The sequence below is a fragment of the Melitaea cinxia genome, chromosome 5 (assembly GCF_905220565.1).
Source record: "Melitaea cinxia chromosome 5, ilMelCinx1.1, whole genome shotgun sequence".
Taxonomy (NCBI): Eukaryota; Metazoa; Arthropoda; class Insecta; order Lepidoptera; family Nymphalidae; genus Melitaea; species Melitaea cinxia.
Window position 1 is genome coordinate 4,264,310 of NC_059398.1, and position 22,777 is coordinate 4,287,086.

Sequence of the window (22,777 nt, forward strand, 5' to 3'; positions counted from 1 at the left end):
TCGTGAAGCAATATGTTTATGCAGTGTTCTGTACAAATTGTTTATACGTTTCGTAATAAAATGTGAAATCTCAAATCGAAACTTTGAGCTTTATTTTTGTTGATGCACAATAAAGTTGTAGAAACACGTGTTGTCATACCACGACTGCCGCCACTGTCCCGTTAATGAAATTGGCGTGTTCACGAGAACACCCACACATTCCCACGCCGCCAAGATTTGTAAAATTATCTTTACTATCTTGTTAATCAAGTTATTGACATAACACAACGTTCTTTCGTCTTTCTCATATCAATCGTTTATTGTTTTTCTGTAACACATTTTATTTCATTATAATATTTGTAATGTTTTTGTCTATAAGGCTTAACGTTGAAAACATCTTGTTTTTATAGAGAAGAGAAATTTTAGATTTCATATATTGTAATAAAAATATCAGATTAAAATTTTTTCATTTTTTTTAAAGGATCGTAAGAAATTTAATGGAAGGGGGTTTATTTGGACCGAAAACTTGTATAAAATATTCATACTCACGTTTCGTTGGAACAACGTTTAATGGGCCACTAAACTACTTATAGACAAAAAATATTTTGATAAATTATTTAGAAAAAAAAAAAAAAACAACGGATAAAAATTCGAATGAAATACTGGAAGTACAAGAACTTGGTTTTCGATTTCATAAAGTTTTGGCGTTTAAAGGACTTCCGTTGAAAATTTTCCAATTAACTCTGGAATAACACAAACAATGTATGTAAGAGTTTTCAAAGGATTGCTCATACGTCATGTAGCTTTGTATTTAAAGTTCGTTTTTTCCGGCTTCATTTGTTGAATATACAATCCGAACCGACGGTACTTTCACGTATAACTCACGAATGTAGAAATTTAATAATGCTTAGCATTTAAAACCGACTTTAATAAAGAAGGGAGGTTCTCAATTCAACTTTTCTTTTATTTAATAACTTTTTACTGGGTGGACCGATTTCGATGATTCTTTTTATAATCGAAAGGTGGTGCTTGACATGTGGTTCCCTTTAAAGTTAATCGACACCTGACAAGTAATTTTACGAATCCGTATTTACTTGACTGTTTTTTCGCAAACGTCGTTTTATAACCTCCTAACTTTTTTACTGGATTTACCAATTTTTATGGTTTTTGTCACATGGTTCCATTTAAATGTTATTATTGCGTATTTACTTGACTATGTTTTCGTCTACCTACGTTGTATTACTGATCAATGTAATGAAGTCGGTTTTTTTTTCTTTTGTTAGCAAACAAAATTATTTAAACAATGTTTTTCATATTTATTTTTATCGTTTCCTTTTCTTATAAAATATTTATATCATCTATCTAGCGATTATTGAATGAAAAAAGGTGAAAAACGTTAAATTATGATTTTTTTAGGATGAGGAGATTGTAATGAGACCGCTCAAATCGATTTATATAAAAATAAATCTTCCAACTTTAATTAATTGAGATCCATTACTTTTTTTAAACTTATAGGTATTAAAGCAAGCAAAAGAAAAAAATACGTATTAAAATCGCACGAACCGTTTTTAAATTTTCGCGAGACTAATTGAACGGGCATTCATTTATAAAAACAAAAGAATCGAGAATAATTAATATCCTTTTCGAGTGTATTTTTAACCGTCGTTTAGTTTACTTTTCGCTTATTCCCTAAAAACTCGAACATTTACGGGTACTATATCGAAAAGAGGTCAATTGAAATCTATCACTTAGACTGCGTTACGCCCGCTTCTTGTTAAAACTACAACTACTAAACAACAAAAACATCATTCTACAACTGGGAGTAATGAAAAATGATATACGTTTCATGAAAGACCGTATACGGTACTTTACTATATTTAAATCGATCTAAAAATGTAAATGAGTTTTAAATGTTGTACGCTCTTTTAATACAGGTCGGCGATTTATTATTAATTATTGTTTAAAAATATGTCCCAAAAATTATAAATAGGTTTGTTAAACAAGTAAAGTAGGCAAATAAAGATAACTTACGGTTTCACGAAGTTTACATAAGTACATTATACGTATGTATGTAAATCCATTACTACACCATTCTCACATCTTCAACGTTATCATAAGTTAACATTTTGTTTCGCAGATAGGGGATTTTACGTAGGGAGGGACAACTTGCGTATCGATTTTATTTGTCGAATATGCGTCATTCTATGTGTAAAGAAAAAATTATTAATTTGAATTTCATAAGAATTATTCCTTTTCATCTTTGTTTATTTGAGTCGCTTTAAGTTTTTGCAATAGAGCACGTGAATGTCACTTGGGATTGAGAAGACAGGATAAATGTTATTCGGTGCAGTTGTAACGTAAATTATCGAGTTAATAAATATTAAAAAAAGCAAGCAATAAATGAGTGTCTGGTGACACTTTTGTCTGGTTCCAAAATCATTTCAGTAATAGAGATTTTTTCTGGAATTTGATTTAAAAATAGTTTAAAGATAAACATTGATAAAAGAAAAAAATTGAACACCATCAGCCTATTTTATGGAGAAAAACATATATTTAACTACTTTAAGTCAGTACAAGCTGCTGGTAAAAAAGATACAGATTCAATCTTCGATATGTAACGTATTTTCTTGTACCATAATAAAGTATATTGGATATCGGCGTCAAAATTTAGGATCAAAAAACTTCGATGGCTTAATATCTTCCTGATAGTGGAATACGAGCATGTAGCGTGTATAGTGTATAATTCCGGTAACATATACATGTAGATAGCATTGCAAGTGCTTATAGTACTAAGTGTCTGACATTCAAAATAACTTGGCTCACCTACTGTATATCAAAATATGCACGAAGGTAACAATTAAGGCAAACATTAGTTGCTGTATATTTATGTTTACTGGGAGTAATATACCGTAGGAATGTTATCTTGAAAGGTTTCATAATTATGTCTTCTACAATGGCAGTTGATAACCGAGTTGAAAATAAGCTAGCGATATCTTTATAAATACAGCAACGGTTAATCCGTTTTGCCTTTTCAATAACCGAGTAGTAGGTCAAGAGATTATAAAAAATCAGCATTTCCCCGTCTTTTGTACTCCTTTGACAAGACGCATTCTAGTAAAATTGTATGAAACGATATTAAAATAAACATTGAATAAGTTTAGTAAGGAGATAATTAAAAGGTCGTTAGCTGCTTGCGCTAATGTGAACTCAGTGTAATTTAGTTATGGCCTACATTCTGTTACCTCATCATTAATTATAACTCCTATTTCATTTTTGTGTATAAATATACCAAATTAAATGGTATATAATATTTTTATCATTAATTTCCGCAGTATCTCTTGAGAAACTAATCGCGAGACTTAGTCAATGAATAACATTTTAATTTTTTCTTTTAATATTTTGAAGATTAGTGTATATGCAGTGTTGAGGATGAATCCTTATTGCAGAATCAATAGTTTAGACAATTCAATCGGTTAGCTAACGTCTCTCTTTTTTTTCTTAACCTATAAGGTCTAGACCTAGAGGTTCAAGTCAGTTTAGGTTCAGTTATATATATCAAAAACAGTAATTTTAAATATACATGCCAATAACAGGCAAGTAAATTAAACTCACGGGGTTTATTTTTTAATGCTGCTTTCGACGTACAATCGAAGCTAAAGTTCATTACGAGTATTACATAAATAGTGTAAACTTTAACCACGGAAATCTAAATTCGTTAATTTTTTTTTTTCATCATTAATTCTAAGAGAGAGAGTCTAATAAAAAAATTTTAATTCTAAGAGAGTCATAAATTCTAACTAATCGTTTTTGGGCAACAGTTTACTTTTATCGTAAGGATACGAGTATGTAAATGTTATTTTACTTTTAATTGGGTTGTATTTTTCTTTTTGTTATTAAAATCTTTATAAATGCTTAATGAAATATACACTCTGTAGACTTGTACGTACAGAGCTGTTCTGTATTATTAATAGGGATCACCATACATATTTATGTAGTTTTCTGTTTCATTTGGTTTGTCTGGCGCTGAAAAATATGCAGAACCTATAAATATCGTATGTATTTTATGACTAAATTCTATAAAAATTAAAGAACATTGCACTAATAGGATACAAAATTATTTAACTTTCATGTCTAATCAGTTAAAATTTTATAGATCTCCATTAAATTTATTTCGTCCATGTAGTAGGCCTACTACAAATTTTATTCTGCTACTTTCTTCCACTTTATCATTTCGAATGAGTTTTTAATTGACTTGACGTTTACAGGGCTACACCAAATCGATCGATATCTGGTCTGTCGGCTGCATCCTGGCCGAAATGCTGTCGAACAGACCTATCTTCCCAGGAAAACACTACCTCGACCAGCTAAATCATATCCTTGGAGTGTTGGGCTCGCCCAGCCAGGAGGACCTAGACTGCATTATCAATGAAAAGGTAATTTTTCTCTTGTAGACGAAACCGTATTAAAGTCTGTTTTAATATATGTATATACTAGCGGACCCGGCAGACGTTGTCCTACCCGGAAAACAGCTACCAAATTTGATTGCTTGCATACTGATAGCAGCGGCACCTACCGGTACCAATTGAGATAAAAACTAAAATTTGATAAAAATTAATTCAGTACCTTAGGAGTTTATCGCCCACATACATCGTGACACAAAATTTTTACATACATAGATATATCCTGTTCAAAATTTGGAGTACCCCAACTGGTGAAGTTCCTCAACCTAACAGAAGATCACACCTAAATAATACTGCTTTCAAGAGCAGTTATGTTCCTGTAGTGACTGGTGAGTAAGGTAACCAGGCCTCTTGTAGGGGATTGGGGGTAGTATCGGCAACCTACTTCTGTATTACTTAATTTTTCTACGCTAACAAGGCGTTCTTTTACTGCGGTATACTAAGTGACCATTCGAGGTGTATTGTTTAAATTAACGGGCAAGTGAAACTTGAACTATTTTCCTTTAGTTTTGTTTATAATACTGTGCTAACTGAACTGTCTTCTTACGAAGTTGGGTCTCTTTAGAAACAACTTAAACTTACATTATGCCAAAGTAAGATTATGTTAGACATTCTTTAATTCACAAATAGAAAAATTCAGTATTTGTATATTTTGAAGGTAATGCGGTATCAGTACTTTAATTTTTTTTAATATACCTCTGTGTTTGATATAAATTTTAACTTTTGAATAAACAATGATTCAAGGTTTTTTTTTTTCTATTTCTACCATACCCCTAAGGTTAGTGTAGATAAGTTCGTTGTTTATGCAATAAAATCAATATCCAACTTGCTTTTTTGTTAAAATTAAAAAAAAAGTATTTTATTCGTAACAAATAAAAAGGTACAATTCACACTTTTACAATTAAGGTGATATCAATAAATGTATTCACAATTAAAGTGCACCTGTTAATTGTTTAGTATTCAATATTATTATTATAACCACATTCATTATTGCTTAAATTATACACATTTCATGTCAATAATACAAATACCTTTATCGAATACAAACAAGTGAACAAATAAATATTTCCTCTATGAAATAATCAAACATTTTGTCACATTAACGTGAGCACCATTATCCTTGTTCAAGCGGTGTTGTCGTATTGTTTACAGCGTTCATTTAATTATTATTATCAATAGAGCTAATTCAGGTGGATTGACGATTATCATCGGGCATTTTGGCGAGAATTTACCTTCAATGCTTGTATTTAATGCTTAACAGATATTCGGAATAATCGGTCACACGATTGCCGCGTATACACGTACATGTAGCTTTTATGCCTGTGCCGTAACAAATGCTGAGTTCTCACAAATTATAATAATTTACGTTCAAACTTCGAAATAATTACGTTCAAAATCTAAATAGGAACCAACTAATCTTATATATAAAATTCTCGTGTCACAGTTTTCGTTGCCATACTCCTCCGAAACGGCTTGACCGATTTTGATGAAATTTTTTGTGCTTATCCGGTATCTATGAGAATCGGCCAACATCTATTTTTCATCCCCCTAAATGTTAGGGGTAGTCCACCCCTAAATTTTTTTTGATTTTATTTTTTAGACAAAATTTTTAATTTCTATTTTTTTATGATACAACATTAAAAAATACATACAACCCTAAATTTTCAACCCTCTACCATCAACCCCTATTTTTAATAGCGTTTAGCGGCAAGACAACGATTGCCGGGTCAGCTAGTATTATATATATAGCTTGCATGGTTATATTTATATTTACACTATCTGTGCCCGCGGTTTCACTGCGTTAAATTGAGGAAAAACATACTAAATGTTTTTAAACAATTACTGTGCAAGTCGGGCCACTTACACGCGTGGTGCATCGCGCTGTCTTATCATTTAATTTTACATTATCTCCTAAATTGTGCGATCAAATTAAGTTCTATAAAAGACAAAGTTTATCTTAATAAAATTGCCTTGTTGATGAAGTATTCTTCATTCGTAAGGATTCATGTCTGGCTAAATAATATTGCAATAAAGTCATCTTTTTATTTTTTGCGATCATTAATTTGTATATCTATTAAGATATTCATTGAAATCAAATGATGTCAAGGACTAATTTGTTTAAAGAGAAGCAACGTATTTATTTGGACACGGATTTATATCATGTCTATAAAAGTACCTTCGTAAATAATGCATTATTTTATAACACATTAGATTATCATAAAAAAGGCTATAATGAGTAAATTTTAAACGATAGCATAGACTTGAACTTTTAGTGGGATCAACTCCGTCATACATAATAATTCGGTAGCTTCAACCGCAACGGAAGCTCTCAAAAAGAATATTTTTTCCCCTTTTTCGTAATATTTCTTATTAATTATAAGCTCCTATGAGTCGAAGCGTGATGTTATATAGCCTCTAGCTTTCCTCGATATGCGGACTATCCTACGATTCCTGAGATCAGCGTATTTAAACAAACAAACAAACAAACTTTTCAGCTTTATAATATTACTATAAAATCAGGTGGAATATACTGCTATTATTCATTCGAGATTTCAGATATTTAATGACGTTGCAGACGCCATGGACACTGAACGACTTTAGAATTTCTATGACGTATACTTATCTAATGAATAATCCATTAGTAGTTAGGAATAAATCCATTTTTATTAAACGCTTATAAAATATTTTTCCGAAGATTAATTACGAAGTATATTTACAAAAGATTTACCGAATCCAATCAGGTTCGGTCAATAAATAACAATCTATCGGGATCTATAACGAATAAGATTGTCGAAGGTTAAGAATGAAAACAAAAAATCATCACCAATTGTATTGTAAGATTAACCTCGCTTCAAGATGTAAAGAAAAGATTTATCGCAAATAGAATAAGTAATTGAGAATGATGTGGCTATACGAAAATGCCGGATATTTCTGTGATGAAAGAATATTTTAATACGGGATTATTCGTTGTGGCGGCTCAACCAGACGTGTAGCGGTAATTGGTAATCTATATTTATTTTTGTTTTCTTTCAAATTTAAATATGAAATAGTTAAATTTTTCTTATATATGGATAATTTTTTATTTAAAAAATAAACTGTCGATTTTCTATTCTATTGAATATGTTTTGTGGTTTACTGTGAAGTGATACGAGGTTTTGAACGAAAGAAAAAAAGAAGTGAACGGATTTTTGTTAAAAGGAATCTGTTAAAAATTTATTACTCACTTTAAAATTTCACACTAAAAACAAAACTTTACTTACAAACTAATAAAAAAAGCATAGTTATGTGTAGAAATTATTAGCATTTTTAAAATAAAAGAAAAATGAAATAAAATTGCTTCTGAGTATTGCTTAAACAGGTGTAACAATAATTTATTATGACGTTTTCGTAATAAACGTGACGTGACAATTTAAGTGAAAACGTTTCCTTGATCCTGTAGAATATGAATATAGTCGTAAACGAAGAAAATTGCCAAGGGTTTTACGCGAATATTGTATATCCACATGATTATTTTGGTCCATAGATATTAATGCTTGGCTGATAGATTACATTGTGGGCTGTTGTAGTTTTTAATATACATGGCTAGCCTAAGGCAAGCATGCCTGAGGAGCTAACAATTTAATATGTAAAAACGAAGTGCTGTGTCGAAATTAAAATAGCTTAGTAATTTTGTTTAATTTTTTTATTTTTTCATAACATTGATTTGTTTCTTTTTTATTTATTAACCGACTTCAAAAAAGGAAGAGGTTTCTCAATTCGACCGTATACCTATATTATACGGTTGATAATACGGTATATATATGTTCGCGGATAACTTCGTCGTTTATGAACCGATTTTGCTAATTCTTTTTTTTTTCGGAAAGATAATATCGCAAGAGTGGTAACATAATAACTAGGATCTGATGATGGCCATCCCAGAGAAATCGAGGGGAATCTTTGAAATTCGTAGTGGCGACTAGTACGTTTGCTAAATTTTTTCGTCTCCTTACGTTGTATTTGTCGTTGTAACTGAAGTCGGTTTTTTCGTTTTCTAGCAAATACAATTATATGTTTATTTTTTTAATTATAGAAAAGATTTGCACGTAAAAACTTTTTTATTTGGTGTGATGGCTTGTGATCTTCCGATAAGATCTTACCTTGATAGTGATTGCACGATTTTGATTTCGAAAATATATACAATGCATAAACTTAGTTGTTTAGCTCTAAGTGTTATGTACCAACAAATAGATTATTATTATTAATATAAAATGTAATTAGTTTATACTTTGTAATTGCACTAACACTAGATTATAAAAAAAATGTTACTAACACTATATGGGCTAGTCCCGAAATAAATATATTATTATTATTTATAAAAATCAAAAAAAAAAAAAAATTAAAAATATATACAAATGTTTAATTATTTACTTTAGCTTTAAAATTTATATTTGGATAAAGTTTGATTCGGCATATGTTTGTTTAGGAAGAACTGTTTCATCCCTAAATGAATACAAGTGAACGAATCTCTTTGTTTTCGAACAATATGTATGTACTTTAACAAGCACTCTGGATTCGTGACTGTTATCGCAAATTACGTGTTTTGATTCGCAAATTTACCTTTTTTTATTAAAAATGAGATGGTCATACTATTTTTTATACCTATTAAAAAAAAATTATATTTTGAGGGTATTTGAATTTTTTGTTATGAAATTCATGTGTGCTTTTATTATTCACAATGTTATTCACATTATTATTTAAAATTAAAATGAACAATTTTGTAAAATAATATTTCAATTTATTAAAAAGTAGTGCATTATTTGTGGGCCTGTTCAATAATCTATTTGAACTTTTCTAGAGATAAGCTTACGCCCGTAATCGTAGTTTTTATTAATATTAATGAAGGATTTGTGAAGCATCAAAGACACATACCTGTATGTGTTGAGTATGAAGCGTTTGTTTAAACATTCATGATTTTCATCATCATACATCAATAAATTTCATTTATAATTACGGTCATATTAAAACTCAAAATGTTATCAATTTATTAACAAATTTTAACCAAAGTAAGTTGTAATACAGTTAAATAATTTTGATTTCATATTTAGACTACAGAACGTGCAACAAAAATGCCAGTTTTTGTTATGTGAACGAAATAAAAAACGATAAAATTTATTATAAAAATGTATGGTATCCATAGAATTAATGTTTCTTACGACTTATATATTTTCCTCAAAAAAGTGTAACGTAAAACCCCTTAGAACTTTTCGTGTGCTCGGGTTTTATTGAAACCTTCTACCCTTTTACAAAGGGTATAAGAATACCTGGAATATTGAAATGGCAGTAATTTTATCCTCAAGAATTTTATTGAGTGATGGTTACTGGAAAGCGTTTTATTTATCTTTTGTCAAACCTTTGTATATTTGATATACAAATAGTTTATAACCAATCTTTATTAAATACTAGTATCTATTGAAAACTATATGTATTTGTAAAAGTATTTATTATATGAACTCAGAAAGGCAGTCAGTTCAGCCTATTGCAGTGCACTGCTGGACATCCCGGTTTTCTGCAATCTATTCTCAAATTATATATTAACTAGCTATCATACCCGGCTTAGCTCGGAAGTTGATATGAGATTACGTGGTAGTTGAAATAAAAAAATAAACTTAGACGTAAAAAGTAAAAAAAAAAATATTGAAAACATTTTCTCATGATTTACGCTACTTGTTTATAAACAACATTTTTCATTTTATTGTCCGGGGTATATATATATATAAATTTTTCGAATTTCCTACTCTTGAGCTAGCTACATATAGCTGAACGTGAGAAAAGCAGGATACTTTGATGTTGATGCCACAATATTTTAAAGTTTGCCCTTGCGCTTTGTTAATTGTAAAACTAAAGGCTTATTTAATTGGAATGAAGTTTAAATACTCGACAACAGATGGCGCCACTACACTTTATTTCCAAGTTGAAGGGTTGAAAAAGCCCTTATATCTTTGAAAATACGCCCTTTAGGTTAAAACGGAAACTTTCTTGTTCGAGGGGGGATAAAGGGTTATCACACTATATAAGTCCCTTTATCGTGCCGGGACTCCTTTTTAAGTTTTATCGGCAAGCACATTTTATCAACACAGTTTTATTATATATGATGATTATTATATCTATTCTCAATTTGATTGACGCGTGTGTGTTAAATACTTGATTTAATATATTTTTATGTAGAATTAAAAAAAAATATATTAGCATTCTGCACTCCTCTATATAAACTATAAGTGTGCCAAATTTCATACTCCTCCGTCCGCGCAATTTTCGTATAAAGGGATACAAAGCTTTTGCTTCACGTATTATTTATACAAATACGAAGTTTTTAAATAATAAAATAAATTAAAAAAAAAATATTATAGTTTCTTTACCTATACAGAGATCAAGGAGAAAGATTTCACGAAGATTTCCAAAAATAATTAGCAATTAACACAATACGAACTACTAATTAACGTGGACAGAATTTAGATATTATTGCCATGCATGGGAAATTACGAATGCAAGTAATAAAATTATACCCTTTTATTCGTTTTAAAATGAGGAATTTAAAAATCATTATGGAGTTACGATCTTCGTTAGGATACGCACTTTAAACCCCAAAAAGATACACGATAGAAAATATAGATATGTTTTAAACTTAGTACGCACCTATTTGCGTGCGTACGTGTGTAACCAATACCTTTACAAAATACACATTAAATTCTTGAAATAACGAAATATTTTTATTCCATAAAAATACAGTACCACAATAGTTACTTTTATTTTAATTTGTCTACTAGAATAAAAGTATTTGTGTATTTTTTATTATATTCAATCGTTTGTAAAATATTTAAAAACTGTTGAATGAAAATTTAAATTTCTTACCATCAAATTAAAGTTTCGGCTTATCAACTGTGTATTCTAAAGGCGGTTGAATTAAACTGGTTTATAAATATTCTACTGCTGGGCAAAGGACTTTTGCTTCATTAAACAATACAAATTTTGAACTTTAGAACTTTTGATTTAGAAGAGAATATTTAAAGACTACTTACTTTATATTTAAAGACTACTTACCAGTTAATATAGCTATTGTACTTTTAAAACGAAGTTGCTAAGTACAGTTGTTAAAACAAGTTTGCTATTGAAGCCGGTTGAAAAACATTCCTACATAAAAACTGCATGATTGAATTTTAAACTCATTTTCACCTTGATCGGATCTTGATTTCATGACGATCTTAAAGGCCGTGAATTTTCAACATTAGCATTTTTGAAGCTCTCATTTGCTGACTTTGCTTTGATAAGGTTAAAATAAGATATATGTGTGTGTAGATTATAGATATTTTTTTTAAATTATATATAACTAGGTCGACACACAAGCGTACGGCTCACCTGATGGTAAGCGATTACCGTAGCTTATAGACGCCTGCAACACCAGAAGTATCGCAAGCGCATTTCCGACCCTATCCCAATCTCCCCAGGAACTCTGGTCACATACTGCTTGAAAACAGTATTATATAGCTGTGGTCTTCTGTAAGTTAGCGATACTACCTAGTCGGGCTGCACCATATTTAGAGCAAGAATCCTGCTGTGCCCTACAATAAGTATATAAATACAACTTTTAACTATATCTAAAAGCTATATTTAAGTAATTGTTACGTATATTTAGTTATGTTATTGTATAATTGTTGTATTGTCCAGGCTCGTAGCTACCTCGAGTCCCTTCCATACAAGCCGCGGGTACCGTGGGCGGAGCTCTTCCCCGGTGCGGACCCGCGAGCCCTGGACCTCCTGCACCGCATGCTCACCTTCAACCCTCACAAGCGCATCACCGTGGAAGAGGCGCTCGCGCACCCCTACCTTGAGCAGTACTACGACCCCAATGACGAGGTAACCTACAACTAACGTTTTAAAATACAATTACGCTTACGAAACCCTAATACCAACACAACCGCAATAAACGTGTTCAATATTCTCGTTTTAGTTAAGAAACTAAAACTCTATATATGTAGTTTGTAAAGATACGAACTACTAAGTCGAGAGATCTTTTATAATTAATCTTCGAGCTACGAAAGTTTTTACATAATGGTGCTGGTAAACTTTAATTTTATCTTTTACTTTCTCCTTTGTTTTTATACTTCAATTTAGCCTTTTGTAATATTGTGCAAGAAATAGTTTACAGCGCTCATATAAATAATGGTGCCGTAACACGTCGTAGGGACCTCTAACCGTATCTTATACGACGTCGTAAAAATATCGTAAAACCGACCGACAGCAAAATAAGACGGATACTGAAATGTGTTAATAACACATGCTAATAGAATGTAGTGGCACTCCAATAACACTAATTAGTAATTGATTGTAATTAATTACTTTAAAATATTTTTTTAAAGATTGTGTCCCTCGCACATTAAAATTATGAAAAAAAAAATATTAAGTGAATTTAATGATGTCAAAGTACAACGGTTTTTTTTTAACATTTTCATAATTTATTTGGATAATTATGTGAAAGGAAATATCCTGTATAAAAAGATTTTCTCAATAATTTACGCTTTACTGAAAATTATTCGATATTGTTAGGGTTAAAGTCTTTCATTTCGGCTCATAGCTTTAATCTACCCGTATGTTTTTGCCAGTATAAGTTAGTACAGTAATATTTAATTAACACATACAAATATTTATAAATGTGAATATTAAATCATATTAGGCGCTATAACCGAAATTTACAAGTAATTCGTATTATTCACGCTCCCCGTGGGGAAATCGAATTAACAACATCAGACGCTCCTGGGACCTGACCCAAACAGTCAAACGACGTGTAATATATTGCCGCGTATTTGCCTTATCAACTTAATTAAATGTAAATAAATAATTAACTCGTACTGCTACTGCTTCGCTTGTAAACATTTAAAGAACAAACGTTTTAATGTCTGGTATGTATATAAAGTTTTTAAATTATTAAGGAGATTCGTCTTAATTTTTTTTTTCAATTTGTACCGTAATCTCGAATACACATCATATGATCTGAATAGAAAATCAACGGAAAGGATAAACCCGTGTATATAGATATGGATACAGAAATGTTCTCGGATTTTGTCAAAGTTGAAAGCACATGGTTGAGAATGACATCAAAGCGTATTTTGTAGAATACGTGAGTGAGCCTCCGGCGATATTTACGCAAAAGCTGAATATCGTTTCAAAGAAGGAATTTCTATACTAATACGTCTTAAGCAAATATATAATTCATTAATTCAAAATAATCATTGCTATGAGCTTAGGTTAATAGCTGACCCATTTTGTACTACAATTCGGTACGATATAAAAAAAAAATTTAAAATTCTCGTAATAAAATAAATTTAAAATATAAAACGTAATATGGTTGGCTTAAGTTGTTTTAATTTAAATTGTTATTATGTGCCATGTGTTTTTTAATATCAGCGATTTTTTACGTACTCTCTAATTTTAATTCTTTTCTTACATTCATTTTGTAATTTTAATTAAAAAAAAAACACGAAATTATACACCACCACCAATAGATACACAAAAACAAAGATACACTCGTCAAACTTGATGCCCCTATTACCACAACATTTCCAAATCAATAACTAAAATAGCGCGAGCAAAAAGTTTGTTTAAGAAAACAATGCGACCTGTCATGTTTACATGTCTTACTAAACTGTCACCTTAATGGGATCCATAATTGAGCTTTAGGATAACTTCCAGGTGTAATATTTCATTTGTACCATTCGTTAAACCGATAAGCTTATCTGCTTAAAAGGTATCAAATATCATTTTTATTACAGCCCGTAGCGGAGGAGCCGTTTCGATTCACGATGGAGCTAGACAACTTGCCGAAGGAAACGCTGAAGCAATACATATTCGAGGAGACCTTACTTTTCAAGCAGCTGAATGAAAACGCGTAGATATCGTTCCGAACTACCCTCCGTTAGTATTTCAGCGATGAAACGGAGACGCGAATGCATGCAAGCTCAATTCAAGATTTTAAAACTTCAAATAAAAATAGTTTCCAATGTCGTTTAGAATAACATTTTTCGGTCAATACTTTAACAATAGTAAATAGTCGTATTAAATTCTTTGACTTATTAAATGTGTTGACAAAATTGTGACTAATATTGCATTTCGATTGTTAACATATTACTTATCGTGTTTCGATTAGCGGAACTGATCGAGTCCGTTGATAAGTAATTTCCTTTTGAACTCGCTCTTAGGTAATTAAGAGTTTGCATGCTTTATAATAAATGTGTGAATGTTTAAGCAGTGACCCACCATTTTTATGGTTGACCAGAGCAATGGTAAACCTTGTATTGTATTAATATCATTGAGTATTGTTTAATGCGTTTATCTCGCAGACTTTTGGTATTATGTTTTTATTCATATCTTTATTTATGAAAATTTTATATTTCCGACATTCGTTTAAAGAGTTCAACGTAAAGTTAACATACTTTCATTAAGTACATCTTATGCGGAGGTGATAGCTATCAACGACATAATTTAGATTAATTAACTTTCTTTTGATTTATTTTAAGTGAATTAAATGCAAGTTTATTTACAAGAATTCTTGATTTTTATTTAGAATTTAAAAAGAAATTTAGTAAATAATAATAAATAAATTTCGACTGGATCGGTAGAATTTTCAAACAGTAGTTATATCGAGACCTAGAAAGTTATAGATAGGAGTTTTCTGAAATTTATCGATGTTACCTAGTTCAAGGTGGTGAGGTTGAGCTCGTTAAGAATACAGTATTACAGTTATCTCGTTTTGTCAACTGTGTTTGGTGCTCTCGATTCCATTATTTGCAATTGTTGTAGTAACATGTCTTACGTCAATAACATCTGCGCTTGATGCAAAACTGATAGATTCAAGGACAGCCGCCATAGTCGAATAACGATTCGTGTCCAAACAACTGTGGTCAATCGCAGAGTTCGTGGTTTACCACCCAAAAGTGTGTTGATTTAATAATGCTTGAATTATTGTCGATTAGGGTAAGCGGGCAATTGCTATCTTTGGTCGTGTATGACAGTGAGCAAAAATGAATTGTTTTATTATCAGGTAGAATTGACAATTGCAATCGATGGTCTCGAGGCCGCTTTAAATGAACAAACTGTAGTGTTGTCTCGCGGTGACAGCGTTATTAGTTTGGACCACGCGAACGGATCACTAATTAAATAATTATGATATTTGATTCGATAACGAGATGGGTTTGAAAGTCGCGGTGTGTAAATAGTTTTTACATTTCGATTAAATGTATTTTGAAGTGTCACTCGAAAAAATTTTTTGAAGCACCAACTTTGAATCGATTCTCGTGTACGACGCGACTCGTTATCCGGTCGCGCCGCGGCGTTCGTTGGGAAGATCGTTTTATTTTCAAAGATTTTTATAATTCTCGTCTTCCCCGTACTGACACGTTCGCGCACAATACGTTTTATATAATAATCGATTTTCCATATCAGATATTTTAAATAGTCGTTCGTAGATATTAATAAAGTTGCGTTTCTTTGTGCGTGCGTAGCGAATTTTTTGACGAACGTCGCGAAGTTGGCTTCGTGTTGTGAATTATTCGAGGTTTAGACTATTGTTACTCTCTGTGTATATCTATGAAATGTTAGATACGGTCACCTACAGGTGTTTCGCACGTTTGACGCTCTTATTGATGCTAGTTTGGAAATCGTCTCAATTTAAGAAAGGTTTAACCTACCGACTGTCAAATTGAAGTGAGCCGAATTGTTTGGATATTTTACTCTTTAACACTGTCTCATCAGTTGGGACGTCTGTTGTTTCTTATTAAATGTGAAAATATATTTAGAATGTTGCTTGCTAAATTAAGACTGCGGATATACTTGATCATTCGGATTATTACCACCAGGGGAACGATGAAACATGATAATACCTATGATGTTTCCCGTGACGAAGTAAACGATATTAGGTGTTCTAATTTAGAAGAATTGTTCAGAATAAAAGAATTAATGTATCTTATTTAGTTCGAAAATAAAAAATGGTATTTTATTTTTAATAGCAGTCTTTAAGTAACAAAATCCGCTCATATCTTGATCGTTATATTGAAAATTAAATGGCTGATATTGGTTTTTATCGAAATATATATTATATAATATTTGCTTGAAGATCGATTATCGATAATTATGTTATTTATCGAAGAGATTATAATAACTCAGTACGTACTAAGAAACTTATTTCTCTCATATTTATAATTGCTTAACATGGTTTAATATGTTTAGAAGTAAAACCTCAATTTTATTAAAAAGACAATTTATAATTATTGTGGCATAATAGTAGTTGTATTGCGTCGTATTTGTGGTTATCATCGTTTGTCAGTTCTCGGCTACAGTTAAATACTTCAAACGTGAATAAAGTGAAGTAAATTAAAAAAATTTCCATTATAAATTCACGTTTTTTGAAAGTAACCGATGTTTAAATATTTCGAAGTAAAGTAACACCAGATTGTCATTACGTATTTATTGTTAAAATATGTGTGTTGCCATATTTTCTTAAGTCATTATGTACAAATTGGATATTGTAAGATCATTTGTTATCTGTCAACAGTTGAATATTACGAAAATAAATTTAAAACCAGACATATATGTGTGTTTTCTTATACCTAGACTTTTATTTGAAATATAATTCTAATTTAGTAACTCAGTATGATCAAAATTAATACGATTTAACTTATAAGAACCGGAATCCGGAAACATTTACGACAAAAAAGATAATATTAAACTTTTAAGATTTGTATCTTTTATAAATAAAAACGCAGAAAAGACGTGAATGCTGGTTGCGATAATAGTTTAGTCAGGAGGAGGATGGTAGTTTTTTTTAGATAAAAACAAGACGAAAATCATACAATTAATAATGTCTCAAAGAATAACTTTAATATGAAAGTTCATTGTACTATTCTTTGGTGTATAATAAATGTTAAACTTGTAGAATCGAATAGAAAATCGAGTGGAATCGAGCAGAATCGAATAGAAAATTGAATAGAATCGAATCTCGATCAATCGATTATCAAAAGAAAATCGAATCAGAATAAAACAAAATAGTACAGAATGGGAAAAAAAATTCTCATATGAAAGTAGCTTAAGTTACTCCTTATTACATCAGTGAAAGTCCTATCAAAATCGGTCCAGTGGTTTCAGAAATTAGCCGAAACAAACTGACATACAGAAATTTTTAATTTTTTTTTAATTTGTTACATTTTATTTATTTGTATATATGTGTCGACAGTCTGGACTCCACAATATAAAACTTATATCGAAGCAGTAGTAAAAATTTAAAGAAAATTTAAAAAACACGTAAATTTTAATATTATAAGTCGCATTAAAGTTACCGTAGCTCTCTCCCTTCGTTGCTTGATAGGCGTTTAGAGAGAAGTCAAGTCTTTTTATATAAGACACTGAAATTTCACATTGTTCCAGCGTTTTTGTTACAAAATATTAATATGAGATGCCCTCGGACGAGTTCACGTTCAACAAAGCTATTTATTTATTTACTGTCACTGTAACTAGGATCAAAACTTATCAAACTAACTTACTTTGCTGAAAAAAACTTTATTTTCAAGTCCTGCAGAAATTATGACGACATTTTAATCTTTATTGATATCTTTAATTGTACCCTGTTTTCATTTAAGCAAAATTTTAGACTAGGTTAGGTTACAACAACAGGTTCCGAGGCAAGGTGGTGAAAGCTAGCGCGACCCTACCTTGCCCCACCTACACAAGTGGGGGTTTTTAGCCAATAACTGGCGTAACCACTCTGGTACCCCCGTGTCGGAGTGGTATCTATGAGGATTTTCCCCATGCTAAAAAGGTTACAACAACAGATTAGGGACGTAATACGCAAAAATTGTCACTCGTTTTGGTAAATTTTTGTATCACTTTTGATGGTGAATCTCTTGACTTATTTTTAAATTATAATTCTTTCGTTTATTAGGAAGACATACACGGATGGATAAATGAATTGATGAATTGTATTTGTTATTATTTTTTTTTTTTATATATGTATGTATGCGTTTTAATTCTTAATTTTTTTCATCTGACATAATTGACATATATTCGACTGCTTTTTTTCTCTTTGATAATTATTTCCAATTGTATTTTGATCACGCCTCTGTTTATTATTATTAATGGAAACTATTGATAAAGTGTTACGTAAGAAATTTAATTCTATCTAATGTTTATATTGTTTGTTTATAAAATAAATTTAATTTAATTTAACAAAATAAAAAGTAATTGTTCCTCGCGGTTTTGCCCACGTTAATTTGAGGACAACGTACTCAAATATTATATTGCCTCTCGTTTTCCTCGGTAAATTGTCCATTTATCCAATACAAACATAATTTTTAATTTGAACCAGTACTACATGAGATTAGCGCGTTCGTCTATACATATAAATAAAACTGGGTGTCTGTTTGTAATATTAAAATAACCACTTTTTACTAAATGCATATGGATGTATACACAGTACGTATACCAAAATAACATTTTTTACAATTTTTGTATGTCTGTCTGTCTGTTTGTTCCGGCTAATCTCTAAAACGGCTGGACCGGGCACATAGCTGATAAAATAAGGAGTAACTTAGGCTACTTTTATTTTTGAAATTTATTTATTTTATAAGTCTGCGAACTGAGCAATAACTTTTTTTATTAAATTCCACGCTTACGAAGTCCCGGGCATAGCTAGTAGATAATAAATTGAAACAACATTCAAATATATGTTTTCTTAAAACAAAACGTAAAAGGAGAGAAAATAAAATTTATAATAGGTACTAATTAATCAACCACTTAATCACGTAATCGAAAACTCATAAACATTAAAATACAGACTTTGAATTATTTTATGAGGCATTAAAAGTGTTAGTATCGGCCTTTGTAATAAAACAGCGTAAATCTGTCGATGCTTTCAACATAATAACGCTGAGCTCTTTCCAGCCAGCGACGCGTGTTGCTAATCGGCTAATTGAATAACCGCTACTGGTACTTTTACCTGGTGAGAATACGTGTATAAAATAACACAATAAAATTATTATGGTGTTTATTTTCAAATAATCATTAGGAGAACCTAACTCATAAACTAGTCGTCAGATCCCGCTCAAATATAAATCGGACCACATAACGTACCACTTTATGATTAAAAGAAAAAAACAATCATTAAAATTAGTAAACCCAGTAAAAAGATGTGTGACATTTAAAAAAATACAATCGAGTTGAGAACCTCCTCATTTTTTTGAAGTCGGTTAAAAATCATGTCGGTCATCAATCATTACTTCGTATGATAAAACTATCAGATGCGGGCTCACGGTTACATTCCGAACCTGCGTGAATATCGGGATAAAAAAAAATTATGTGGTGTCATGGGACACCAGGTACGAACGAAGTTCCTTCGGATAGTATAGAAGCAACACAATTTGAAAAAAAATGTTGAATTTTATATATATTATCTTTTCTTTATTCTTTCTTTTTATATTGATTTTTTTTAAATTTTGTTGGTTGGTTTTTAATTAAGTACATAAAAGTATTTAGGAAATTTAGTATTTTAGAAAATAACAAATACCGTAAAATAAAATAAATCAAACATAATAATAATAATAATAATTCAAACTATTAAGTGAAATAAAAAAACACATGGCTTTATTTATTTTTGTCGACAATAATTAAAAAAAAAAGTTTACTAGTAATATTTTAGTTTTACAAACGTCATATTATACAGTCGTGTGACTGATATTACGTCACTTCCGTTATATATTTTTCTTACGGTTTTAGTATCACCTCACCTCCAGCGCGGGGGCGCCAGAGGGTTATGTCAGACTCCTACTGACTAAAAACCACCACGTGTTAGCAGTCATCCGCCTGGGTGGGGCGAGAGGGGTCGCGCTAGCATTCGCCACCTAGCCAAATGTCAAGCCTGCCGTAAGGAACTTCGTTCCAATAGCCTTTGTGTTATTCTGAAGCGCTACCTACCAAGTTACATAAGAACAGTTCAGTACTTTTTGTGAGAAAGAGTAACAAGCATCCATTCATTGCATTGCTTTAAGCACTTTCATTTTTATTTCTAGCCACATCTCCAGTTTTCTCCCTAATAATTACCGTTTCTATGTGATATCGGGATAAAAAGTAGCCTATGTATCTTTAGTTACCTACATACCAAGTTTAATTACAATCGGTACAGATTTTGCGTGAAAGACTAATTAAACATCCGTTGATCCTCACAACCTTACGCTTTTCTAAAAGGATAACGAGGAGGAGTTGCTTTCAGCTTTGTTTCTTGTTATAGGAGGAAAGTTTACCGACTAGCTAATTTCTAATCTGATTTTGTTTTATGATTTATAATATTTGTTAAAATATTATATTACAAGTTATAATTATTGTATACGGTATGATTTATTATCAAATTCTTAGAAAGGTTACTCTAGCGTAAAGATTGCTGAAGCTTGGGTAGATAAAAAATATTGAGTATTAGTTTGTTACAAGTATTATACGATATCTGTATGTGTACGATATATTATACGGTTTCTGTGATTATAACCAGAAAGACAAAGACTATTTACGCATTCTCCGAGTCACGACAGCGAGACTCACAAGGAATATATTCAGACAAATACAGTTAACACATATTATATAACTGTGTGTAAAGCAAACACCTGTACCGAGCGGGAATCGTTGATTAGAATTTTTGTGCCCCTCAAAAATGATTCTCATTTATTCTGTTTAAATTAAAAAATAACGAAATTTGATCAGTACTATTATTTAAACAGCTTTTGAATAAATGAATATTTATTTAAATATAATTTTAAATATAAATAAATTATATATTTGGATAATAAGTTTCCTTTCTATGTATGGGTTGTCTGGAAGAAATGGCTAATTAACCACAAGTCCGCCCGTTGTACTTCATTGTCTGTAACTATCTTTATGCTTTGTTTATAATATATTTGTGGTGTACAATAAAGTATAAAATAAAATGAAATAAATAAATAATAAATAAAATATATGCAAACAAAATTAATTTAACAAAATTGAATCGGCCATTTTTAAAGTTTATTATTAAACAAAAATTTCGGTAAAACGGAACTCGAAACTTTGTAAACAAGCTATGTCATTTTTACTGTTAAAGTAAGAAAATAAACAGAATCAATATATTTTTATATTATTTTTTCTAAGCTTACGATCTTAGTTTGTATGTAAATACTTATTGTTACTGAAGATAACAATTTTTACCAAAAAAACTTAAATGATTTAGTCGTCTAGTCGGTTATTCTGCAAAAGACGAATCAAACAGTTAACCAGTTAACCATCTGGTCTCTATTAGACCTCAAAATTTATACGAACTCAGGAAAAATAAATATTATTTTTACCTAAGTTACAAAATACTGATAGTATTTTTAAATAAATCAAATTTTGAATGACATAAGTTTATATATATCTCTGTTTAGAGTTTGTAACTTTAACACGATTTCATTTAATTCAATCCCCATACATAACTAATTTAAACGCTTTGTGATATAGGTGCTTGTTAGTTGTTGAAATTGGCGGTCTTGAGTTGTAGTTGCTTATAGTTTAGAGTAACAGACGTACAAGTATCTCGAACTATTCTGCGGAATGACATCTTGTAGAATTTATATCGTCGCAACTAACCTTTGTTTGACTAGCCCGTTGGCGCAGTTTGTAGTGATCCTGCTTTCTTCTCCGAGAGTTGTGGGTTCGATTCCCACCTCGACTCTGGGTCTAATATAAATATTTATTTATATATGTATTATTTATAAGTATGTTTATCTAAAAAAAATATATCTATACCAGTCCGATGTTACCTACAACACAAGCATTAAGTTGCTTACTTTAGGAACAGACGACCGTATGTGTATTGTGTAGATTATTATTTATTTATTTGTTGTACATTCCACCTTTTTATATTTTGACTATAGATTTTATTTTACTTTTAAAATAATTTGTATTTGATAAATTGTATTTGAACATTCAAAATTTTTTTATGTAAATAATTTGTAAATCAGAAAGAACGTGTTAATAAAGCAATCTTATTCGTAGGTCTAAATAAATATTAAGATTTAAACATGTTCTAAAATATCCGTAAGGTATAAACTCGTGAAGGAAAGTTTCTTGTTGTTTAGTTTATTATACATTACCTTGTTTATTCTCTTTTCATTTTACGTTACCTTACGTTTTTTTACGTTTTTTACCTTACGTTACTTTGATCAATTTTGTTATCTAAATAAAGATTTTAGGGTTACATTTTTTCTTTATCATATTTTATAGGTAAATAAATATGCCTTAAAAGGATATTAGACCATTAT

General features: G+C 30.6%; 1 protein-coding gene across 1 annotated transcript in view; it reads left to right on the forward strand.

Annotated features, from left to right (window-relative positions):
- LOC123653420 (mitogen-activated protein kinase ERK-A) overlaps positions 1–15,015 on the forward strand; it is a 73,825-nt gene extending 58,810 nt beyond the window's left edge. Inside the window, exons 6-8 of the mRNA XM_045589413.1 lie at positions 4,245–4,412; positions 12,141–12,329; positions 14,243–15,015. Of these exons, the coding sequence (XP_045445369.1) occupies positions 4,245–4,412; positions 12,141–12,329; positions 14,243–14,362 (477 nt within the window). The 3' untranslated portion in view covers positions 14,363–15,015. The remainder of the gene's footprint in view (positions 1–4,244; positions 4,413–12,140; positions 12,330–14,242) is intronic.
- Positions 15,016–22,777: the final 7,762 nt, after the last annotated feature.